General features: G+C 38.0%; 1 protein-coding gene across 10 annotated transcripts in view; it reads right to left on the reverse strand.

Moving 5' to 3' along the window:
- Nucleotides 1-11,706, reverse strand: part of mgaa (MAX dimerization protein MGA a) — a 100,537-nt gene that overhangs the window by 44,356 nt on the left and 44,475 nt on the right. For all 10 annotated transcript variants that reach the window (XM_072265146.1, XM_072265153.1, XM_072265176.1 and 7 more), the window contains 2 exons: nucleotides 6,790-7,108; nucleotides 4,212-4,384 (listed from right to left, as the gene is read on the reverse strand). In XM_072265146.1, the coding sequence (XP_072121247.1) occupies nucleotides 4,212-4,384; nucleotides 6,790-7,108 (492 nt within the window). The remainder of the gene's footprint in view (nucleotides 1-4,211; nucleotides 4,385-6,789; nucleotides 7,109-11,706) is intronic.

The following is an 11,706-nucleotide window of genomic DNA, read 5'->3' on the forward strand; positions in this document are numbered from 1 at the left end:
ATACATCAAAATGACATTTTTCTAAATCATACTAAGTCCAGTGCTGCAATCAGCTCTGAACTCAGAGACCACTGAAACCCAAGTACAACCTTCTACAGTATGGAGAAGTCTTGTCAGAAGTGGTCTTCCTGGAGGAGTTGCTGCCAAAAAGCCATTCCTCCAAAGTGGAAACAAAGCCAGGAGACTCCCATATGCACAGAAACAAAAGGACTGGGATGCTGAACAACAGCAGCAAGTGCAATGGACTGATGAGTCAAGATTGGAAGTACTTGGCTCAAACAGGAGGCAACTTGTTCATAGAAGAGCTGGAGAGTGCTACCTGGATGAGTGCCTGCATCCAACAGTGAAGGATGGAGAAGGTTCCTGCAGGTTTGGAGCTGCATTTCCGCAAATGGAGTTTGTGATCTGGTCAGAATTAATGGAATCCTCCATGCTGAGAAGTACAAGCAGATTCTCATCCATCACACATACCATCCCTCAAGAGGACCACAACTCTCTCGTGGTTTTGAGGCCTGCGTGCCTCAATGACACAAAGAGCAATGCTGGCTGGAGTCAGGGCTTTGGCTCTTGGTAGGGTCACCCATGCCAAACAGGTCAAAGGGTAGAGGCCAGATGAAGAGTGGTCCACCAGTCCTCCTGGTCTGGGGGTTTTAACAACCCTGACTGGTAAAGCAAAATTGTTGTGGAAAACAGCAGTGAACAATCCTTCTACATCTGAGTGCAATGGTATTCTTGAGTCTCCACCCAGAACTTGCATGACCGAGTTAGTGACATGATGAAGGAAGCCCTGACACCACCAAAAATGGAGGACCTTCACTGCTATCCTAAACACCAGTGCGTAATGGGCAGGAAAGAGACACAATACCATCAGGGAGGTGTTTGATCGGTCCCAACTTCACTCTGCAGCAGGACAATGATCTCAAAGACACGGCCAAAGTCATAAAGCAACAAAAAAGACAATGAATTCTGCAACAGATAGTATGGCCTCCACAGAGCCCTGATCAACATTGTGGCTGTCTGGGATTACCTGAAGAGACAGAAGCAAGCAAGACAGCCAATGTCTGTGGAAGAACTGTAACAAGTTCTCCAGAATGCTGGGAACAACCTACCAGCTAATTTTCTTATAAAACTGCATGACAGTGTACCTAAGAGAATTTATGCAGTTTTGAAGTCAAAGGGTACACACACAAGATATTGATTTGGTTTAGTTTTTTGCTGAGTACTGCTCTTTATAGTAATTTTTTGACATTTAGAAGCTTTTAATTTCATTATTTTTGAAAGCATCTTCGCTTTTCTGATTTGTTTTACATGTGCCTCAGACCTTTGGACAGTACTGCAGCTAATACTGTTACACAGTCTGATTAAACAACCATTGTTCTGCAATGTCATTAATGATCCAAAACATCTGCCATGAAGATGATGATTTTACCCAAGTTTTTATATTTATTTCAAACATTGCCCATCTTTATTCTGAAATCCTTTTTTGATAATGCTCATTCAAAAATTTCTTCATATATATGGCAGAGTAAAAATCTTAGACTAGGTAAAAGATACTTACAGAAGCCCAAAAAGGAGAGCAGTTTAGCATTGCCGAACTTTAGATTTTATTATTGGGCAATTAATATTCGTTACTTAAAATTTTGGACATGGAATTGGGATACAGTTTCAAGTCCACAATGGGTTAATCTTGAATGTAAATCCGTTTCAGGGTTTTCATTAGGTTCTATTTTAGGGTCTTAAGCTTCCTTTTGATTTTTCTAAGGTGAACAAACATATGGATAACCCAATAGTTAAATATACTCTTTGAATATGGTTTCAGTTTCAAATTTTTTGGACTGAATCAATTTATTTTAACAAGTCCTATTCTACTTAAATTTTCTCTTTCAACCCTCTTTTTTGGATCAAGCCTATCTAGTCTGGAAAACTAAAGATATAGTATGTTTTTCTGATTTAGTTTTAGATAATGGTTTCATGTCTTTTGAACAATTATCTAATAAATATAATTTACTTAGATCCCATTTCCTTAGATACTTACAGATTAGAAACTTTTTAAATACTGTTCTTACTACCTTTCTGATTTCATACTTATCGGATATAATGGAAAGAATTTTAGATTTAAATCCTTTTCAGAAAGGTGCAATAGCAATTATTTATAATATGATTATGAAAATAAATCCAGATGTATCGAATTCAATCACGAACAACTGAGAAAGGGAACTTAAGCTTACTTTACCTTATGAGAAATGGCAAAAAATTCTTCAATTAGTTAATTCTTCTTCTATATGTGCTAAACACATGTTGATACAGTTTAAAGTAATACAGAGAGCTCATATGTCCAAGGATAAATTAGCTCGCTATTACTCTCATATAAATCCTGTATGTGACATATTATTCTGATACAGCTTTGTTAACTCACATGTTTTGGTCATGCCCTTTGCTGAAGAAATACTAGGACGATATCTTTGGGATTATTTCAACTGTTTTGAATATTGATTTACAACCCCATCCTATTACCGCAATCTTTGGTTTACCAATGATAGAACAACATCATCTGACTCCCTCAGCTTGTTGGATGATTGCTTTTGTTACACTAATGGCTAGAAGATCCATACTATTGAATTGGAAAGAGATTAATCCTCCTACTACATTTCAATGGTTTTCGCAGACTATGTCTTGTTTAAATTTAGAAAAAAATTAGAAGCGTCATTTACGACCCTTCTATTAAATTTGAAGAGATTTGGAAACCATTTATTCAATACTTTCATATGATGTAATTTGATCCTTTCCAATTCTACTTTGTTATTCTATATAGGGGGAGAGGAGCGGAGTTAACAACACTAATGGTCTTATCTGAGGTATCATAATAGCCCATTCTTTTTCTTTTCGTTAGTTTAGTTTTTCTTTAGTTGGTTTAGATTTTTTTTCTTTTTTGGGGGAAATTTTTTTTACTCTTTTTTCATGATATTTTTTCCATTTTTACCTTATATTTCCCTATATTAGAGCTGTACTTTTTGAGATTTTGGGAGGCTCATGAATTATGTGTCAATTGAGGTTATATTTGTACAAACTATCCTTTCAATAATGTAATCCTGATTTTTCTGTATCTATTTTTCTGTAATGTATATGATGCTGAAACTAATAAAAAGATTGAAAAAAAATCTGCAAATATTTGTTTGTCATTACTTAACTGCCAGATTCATGATAACTTTAACAGTTTAGTCCTAATTATTCTGGCTCCTGAAAATTTCCTGATTTATCTCTTCCACAATTGAACAACCTTCACCATAACACCACTTGTCATGTAATTGACAAAGCGCCCAGGAACAGGAAAGAAAGTAACAGTTTTGTAATGTTGCTGATACAGAATGATAAGAGTATACCATCTGCTCATACCTTACTCTTCCAGGTTCCTTATCAGTGGTTCTTACATATGCAAATGTACCAAAGAACAGGAAAATAGCTTCTAGGCAGCATGTTCCAGGAGATCCGCTTTCTCTCTAAATCTATAACTGGTCATTTGCTGCCATCTTTTGCCTAGAACTAATCCATGCCACTGTTACCCAAGACTTGACTATTCTGCACATTCCTGACTAGTCTGCCTGCACAAATTTGAAGTTGTTCTGAAACTTCAAATCCCACATATTCATGCCTGTACTCAAAAAAAAACTCAAGATTCAAATCAGAAATGCCTCAATTTAAAAAAGATACGCTGGTTTACAAACCCTACTAGATTCAAGCCTCTCTTTACTTTATCTCCTCAGCCCTCTGTAATACCTATACTGCTATATTCTTTCCTCTAAAAAATGTTTATAATCACTCTGCCAGTGATAGCATTGTATTGGGTATCAGGGCCCCGAACTCTGGAAGTCCCTTTGTAAAACCCTATTTCTCTGACTAACTTTTCACATTAAAATGCACATCAAAATCTGACTCTCTGACCAAGCTTTGGTTCATTTTGCTTTGATACCTGTCCCATCATTAAGCTTTGTGTAATAATATTCCTGGAATTCCTTGGATCATCTTACTCATTATAGGCTCTAAAGATAAGTGGTGTATAAAACTGCAAACACTGGCAAAGGAGGCATCTTTATTCAATAGGCGCTAACCAGGTTGGCTATGAAATCTAAAAACAGAAAATAATTTGCTGAACATCAATGCCATTTCTGAGTACACATATCACAGAGATTTTTTCTTTATGATTTTCATCCTACCTCAGAGAGCTTTGGTGAACTTGCAGGAGTTGACTGTACTGGCAATGACTGAGATTTATTTTCATGACAAGTTTCTATGTGAGGTGCAGTATAGACTGGCTCAGGGTCTACTTCCCCCTCCTCGCGAACCCACATAGGATAAGAATGTTTAGGTTGTTCTGGTGCAGGAATTGCTGCAGGGAGAAAGGAAGAAAAAATGGAGAACAGTTCTTATACCCATTCTTAAGCCCAACATTAGATAGACAGATGATACTTAATTGATCCCAAAGAAAAATACAGTGTCAACAGTAGCACTAAAATTGCACAGATATAAGAAAGAATTAAAAATAAGTTACCCCAAACACTTCCCTGGCTATAGGTTGGCTCATTATGGCTGAGGGTAAGAATGGCCTCATATAGCGCTCTTTGGAGCAGCACAGTTGTCTTAGTTTGTTACTAAAAGTGCTCCTCTGTTCAGTCAAGGTGGCATGCAGAGGGTGAGAAACATTGTCCAGAATTGCCAGGATTTTCCATTGGGTCCAGTTTGACTCCTATAACAGAGCCAGCCTTTCTATTCAGTTTATTGAGCCTGTGGGCATCACCTATGTTGATGCCATTGCTCCAGCACACCACCACATAGAAGATTGTACTGGTAACAACAGATTGGTAAAATATGTGTAGGTGACGCCTGCAGACTCCAAAGGACCTTGGTCTCCTCCAAAATGACAGGCGATTCTGGCCCTTCTCGACCACAGCCTCCGCGTTGGTGCTCCACTCAAGTCTGTTATCCAGGTTCACTCCCAGGTACCTGTAGGTCCTCACCACATCCACATCGTCATCATCAATAATAATAGGCTTAGTCTTCTTAAAGTCCATCATCATCTCACTGATGTTGAGCTGCAGATGATTCAGCTTGTACCATTTGACAGAAGTCCTCCACCAGGACCCTGTATTCACTTTTCAAATGCCTTGTTAGCATTGGGAATTTAAAATTCTTCATTAATATTTTTATCTTTAAACATAACAATGTGAAATCTAAATGAACGCACAACATACTTTAGAAATGGTAGAAAGGAAGAACATTAAATTATGTCTCCATCAAAGCACTAAAAAAAATCTTTGTCTTCAAATATTGCAAGATGTTGAATGTCCACTTCGATCATAAATAACAGACTATTTTGAAATTCATCAAGAGACCTCTAACAATTGAATGCTCTCCCCAGTAATGCACTGATATGGCATAAAAATTTAGTGGTATACAAGATTTATCCACAGACTAAATGTGGTACAACATTCCTTCATACAGTGCACAGCTCACTTCCTGTTTCTCTTTCCACAGATGCTGCCCCATTTGCTAAAATTTTCCTGCATTTGTTTTTATTTCAGATTTCAGCATGTGCAGTTTTTTTTATTTTCATGGCCCACTTATTCTTGGTATATAGGCAAAAGGTAAACTTTCAGTCCTATTGTGTGTATTTCCAGGATATTCTTAATTTTGATTGCTAAACCTACTGATCAGGAATCAGTCATTTGCAATCTTGCTAACCCAGTAAATTGAAAGATTGATGTTGATGCTTCAATCTATATGATTATGGTAAACCCCAAGTAATGATGGTTGCTCCTTGGGTGACAACTGGCTAAAGGGATGGAAATGTTATATTAAAGTGGCACGGAGACAAACAAAAAAAACAGGCAGAACAGGAGGTGGCAACAAGTAGACAAGATTTAGCCAGTAAATAAAAAGTGAAATATTGAGGCATACATTCATACTACATGTGTTTCACAGACTATTAACTTAAGGAGCGGTGGGGGGGCGGGGGTAGGGAAGGAGAGGCATTGTATCAAGAAAGCGAAAAAATTGGGTCAAGAAGATACATGCATATTTGAAAGTCTGTTATAAAAGCAATAAAAGTCTGCCCAAAAAAATGTAAAAGTCCTTTTGCAACGAAGTAATTGATGGATAAGCCTACAACTGATTGAACTGGATATTGATGATTATTTCTCAGCCTTCTCCTGTAGGAAGTCAAATTTAAGACCAACTGAATGATTGCAAGGCCTCAAAAAATCCCACTTTATGTAATACAGTTGTGGAGCAGACTTTAATTCAAACCCTGTTGTCTCAAGAGGTGAAAAACACTAATGGTTACTTTCCACTCAATAAGCATCCAGCCTTTAAAATCAACAACTAATATGCAGACAGCTTGGTAATAAAATTCAAATGACTACCTTTGAAAGACATCCAGGAAGCACGATTCTGGGCTTTTAGTCCAATAATCCTCTCCAGCCTAATATCCTTTTCAATGTTCTAAATGCATGGAACTTAATTAAAATGAACTGTTGTTCATAACATGCTTGAACATCAAGCAAAATTTCTTTTTTGGTGGAACATACAGAACTTTAAGTATCACATGTATTTACATATTTTTGCATTTTAAGGAAGGAATGTTTCACAGATGTAAGTAGCTTCAATCTCAAAAAGAACCATGTAATCTACCCGCAAATCATAAACAGACTTACATTTTCAAACCTACTTGTTAACAAAATTACATTTTACTGGAGATAATTAATGCTGAAAAATGTTAATCCAGTTGCCACTAACCACATTCAACCATCTTCTTCCTTTTCCTCTTTTTGGCTCTTGGTTTCCAATCTTCATCTTCTGCCAATGCATCATAGAATATTAAATCTTCTCTGAGGGCTTTGTTCATCTGCTTTTTACGTCTCCCAAATGACTTTAGCACCAGCACCTTCTGCTTCGGACATTTACAAGTCAGCATGCACTTTGGTTTGCGGCAATGACTGGGCGGCTGCTTCACATGCGAGAGACTGGAACATATGCAGCCCAAACGACAGAATTCATTCTTACACATTGGCACTTGTCTAGATACCATTTTACGTTTCCGTGATGACAGTGAACCCTAAATCATGATAGCAAAGCATGTATTAATTAATACAAAATACAATAATAAATTTTAAGACCACAAGACACAAGAGCAGAATTAGGCCATTTGGCCCATTGAGTCTGCTTCACCAATCGTGGCTGATCCTTTTTTCCTCCTCCTCAACCCCATCTATTAACTAAGACTAGCACAGATTTCTTCTCATAGCAAATAGGATCATTACTATTTCTTGAAAAAAATACCAGCCTTCTGTTTTACTATTTTTTTGTAAAAGATAATTTCAACAAAAGGCATGAAGTTTCGTGGAGCTTTGTTCCCTCCTGCTAGGACCGCAACCATCATCCCCTTTGGCTGGGGAATTGTGTAAGTTGCTGACTTTCCATGAGAATACACAAGTTGTCTATCAATAGCAAACACAATAGTTAAGAGTACTTCACATTTGATCATCACTTGCAAGAATAACTTAGAAAAGATCCAACTACAAGGCCAAACATTAGCTACTGAAAAAAAATTAGAGATGTAACAACTTCAAATTTCTCAATTATTTTGTTCTCCTTTACACTTGTGTACTGGAAATAAATTAATCTTGAATCTTGAAATTAAATACACATTGAAACTCTGTAGTCTAACATCCTTGGGGTTTGACTGGCGCTGGCCCACAGAAGCTGAGCAAACTGAGCCCTGATCACCTTCCTGTGAGGAGAGCAGTTCTTTTTCTGAGCCCTGATCACCTTCCTGTGAAGAGAACAGTTCTTTTTCTGAGCCCTGTTCACCTTCCTGTGAGGAGAGCAGTTCTTTTTCTGAGCCCTGATCTCCTTCCTGTGAGGAGAGCGGTTCTTTTTCTGAGCCCTGATCACCTTCCTGTGAGGAGAGCGGTTCTTTTTCTGAGCCCTGATCACTATCCTGTGAGAAGAGCGGTTCTTTTTCTGAGCCCTGATCACTATCCTGTGAGGAGAGCGGTTCTTTTTCTGAGCCCTGATCTCCTTCCCGTGAGGAGGGCAGCTCTTTTTCTGAAGTAGAGGACATTCCACCAGTTAGTGAGGGTTTTGTTCTCAAGAAGCACCAGCAATCTGAAATTTCAGTACACCAAAAAGCTGCCAGCTGAGACTGCAGTCAGTTGAAATCTCAAATGTTAACCAAGTACATATGTTAGTTAATTGTAGATTTTAATTAGATTTTAGAATTAGTTAATTAGCACACATATGTACTACTGATCACCCAGACATTCTCTTATCCCCTCTCTGATCGAGCAGAATATACTAAAGCATGACTGCACATACCACCAGACTCAAGGACAATTTTGATCTTACTGTTATCAGACTTCCGAACAGACATACTTTAAAATGGACTTTTGACCTCACAATCTACCTCGTTATGATCTTACAATTTATAGTTTGCCTGCACCACATTTTTTGGTAATACAGTCAGCCCTCCGTATCCGCGGGTTCAACCAACCACAGTTCGGGATCGAGAAAAACCCGTAAGTTCTCTCTCTTTCTTCTTATTCGCTAAACAATACAGTGTAACAACTATTTACATAGCATTTCCATTGTACAGGTTTCCCCCGCTAACCGAAAGTGAAGCAAAGAAGCAATTACCATTAATTTATATGGGGAAAATTTTTGAGCATTTCTAGACCCCAAAAAATAACCTACCAAATAACACATAAAACCTAAAATAACACTAAAATATAGTAAAAGCAGGAATGATATGATAAATACACAGCCTATACAAAGTAGAAATAATGTATGTACAGTATAGTTTCACCTACCAGAATCGGGAAGACAGTGAGCCCACTGGAAGTTTCACACATTTTTCTATCATACAGTTCTTTGCCTCAGCACTCAAAACATCCTGCAAACCAGCCCTAAACCTATGTGCCCTTTCAAAATTAGTCATACTTTTCTGCAATCATTGCAGCACTGTCAATCATAGTGAAAATCTCACGCAGTTCAAAGCTATGGCGGCTTGATGCTGAGGGTTTGTTTTGCTGACAGTGAAACAAACGCTGAACGCTATTTTTGCTTTTCGCCACTCTTGCTGCTCGAGGTTCGCTGAAGAGCTACGATGGTTGCCTCTGTACAACATGTACAGACTTTTTTTTCTTGCCATTATTCCCTAAACAATACAGTATAACAACTATTTACATAGTATTTACATTGTATTAGGTATTATAAGTAATCTAGAGATGATCTAAAGTATACGGGAAGATGTGCGTAGGTTATATGCAAATACCACGCCATTTTATATATGGGACTTGAGCTTCTGCAGAATTTGGTATCTGCGGGGGGTCCCAGAATCAAACCCCCGCGGATACAGAAGGCCAACTGTATTTACATTTTATTCAGCATTGTTATTGTTTTACCTTATTCTAGCTCAATACTGTGTAATAATTAGATCTATATAGAGTCATAGAGAAGTACAGCACAGAAACAGACCCTTCAGACCATCTAGTCAATGCCAAAACCATTTAAACTGCCTACTCCCATCGACCCGCACCAGGACAATAGCTCCCCAATATCCTTACTATCCATGTACCTATCCAAACGTCTCTTAAACGCTGAAATTGAGCTCACATGGACCACCTTTGCTAGCAGCTCATTTCACATTCTCACGACCCTCTGAGTAAAGAAGTTTTCACTCATGTTCCCCTTAAACTTCTCCCTTTCAACCTTAAGCCAAGACCTTTGGTTGTAGTCCCACCCAACCTAAATGGAAAAAGCCTGCTTATATTTACTCTACTTATACCCCTCATAATTTTGTACACATCCGTCAAATCTCCTCTAAATTCTCTACGTTATAAAGAATACAGTCCTAACCTATTCAGTCTTACTGTATAACTCAGGTCCTCCAGACCCAGCAACAGCAATCATAAATTTTCTCTGTACTCTCTCAATCTTGGTTACATCTTTCCTGTAAGTAGGTGACCAAAACTGCACACAAAGTAGGCCTCAACATCTCATACAACTTCAATATAACATCCCATCTCCTGCACTCAATAAATTGATTCATGAAGGCCAATATGCCAAAAGCTTTCTCTACCTGTAACACCACTTTCAATAAGTTATGTACCTGTATTCCCAGATCCCTTTGTTCTACCACATTCCTCAGTGCCCTACTGTTCACTGTTTAAGACCTATACTGGTTGATCCTGCAGTGCAAAATCTCACACTTGTCTGCATTATATAAACAGCATGCAAAACAAGCTTTACACAGAAACTTGGCATTCAGAGTATGAACCAATGATACTTTCATCGTTGCAAAACATCCCAAGGTGCTCCTCAAGAGTGAGTGAGTGATACACACACATATACATATAAAATATTACATCATTCAAGAAATGTTCGTATGGCAATTAAAATTTATCAGAAAGGATTTAAGAAGCTGTTTAAAGGAGGCAAAAGACATGGGGAGATGGAGAGATTTAGCAAGTAATTCTGGAGTTCATAGCTTGGTATCCAAAGCCAACTTAACTTAGGGATTTTCACATAGCCAGGAATGGATAAGCACAGTTTTCCCAGAGAGCTACATGTCATGGAGGAATTTGGAATTATAGGGAGAGGAAATTATCACAGGTCAGAAAACAACCCTACCAGTAAAAGTTTTGATGGTCTCATATTTATGGAGGATTGAACTCAGGAAGCTGGCCATTGGAATAGTGAAGATTCTGAAAATAATAATAAGGCTGGGGTATTTTAACAATATACTTATAGCAGTAAAGCAATATTGCAGAGATTGAAACAGCAGACTTACATCTGCCATAATACCTTGTTGAAAGTTCACCTCAAAATCAGATAAAATGAGAGACTGCAAAGGATCTGGTTCTCCCTCTGGTAATTCTCAATGAAAGGGATGGAAATGACTGCCATAGTAGAGCAGAGTTTGCAGTGGTGATTGAGGCAAAGCTTTCTGTCTGCTCTTGGTGAAGCAATCTGATAACCTTAGACACAGTAAGAGTTTGTTGCAAAAGGCTATAAAAGCAGGAAAACATTGATGCAATTCTCCTGGGTGTATGTGGGCCTGGAGTACCTAACAGTGTTTTGGTCTCCATATTTAATAAATAAAAATGTCCCTGTGTTCCAGTGTTAAATAAACCCACTTACAATGATTAAAGAAGAGAATTGGGTGGTGAACTAGGAAAGCAGATTAAATAAATAAAATGGTAGATGAGCAGACAGAAAGAGGAGTTATATCAATTTCTATTATTAGGGATAAAGTATTGAGCAAACCATGGGCTCAAGATGGACAAATTCCAAGGAACTAGTGGCCTACATCCTGAAACTTAAAGTGGCTGAAAAAACAATGGGTATAATCCATCAAAATCCCCTGGATTCTGTAGGCCAAGGTACCACATTTCAAGAAAGGAGAGAGGCAAAAACCACGGAACTTTAAGCTTATAGGAAAACTGCTGGAATCCATCGTTGAAGGGGAAATAGAGAAAAAAAAATAGGACTATCAAGCACAGTCAACATGGTTTCAGGAAAGTAAAATTGTTTTTGACACCTTTCAGGCATGGAATCATGGGAACTTGTCTGCCTAGATTTGGAATTGGCAGAGGGTGGTAACAGATGGAAACTATTTGCCCGGAGGCTGCTGACCAGTGGTGTTCCTCAGGA

This window comes from Mobula birostris, chromosome 1 (assembly GCF_030028105.1).
Source record: "Mobula birostris isolate sMobBir1 chromosome 1, sMobBir1.hap1, whole genome shotgun sequence".
Taxonomy (NCBI): Eukaryota; Metazoa; Chordata; class Chondrichthyes; order Myliobatiformes; family Myliobatidae; genus Mobula; species Mobula birostris.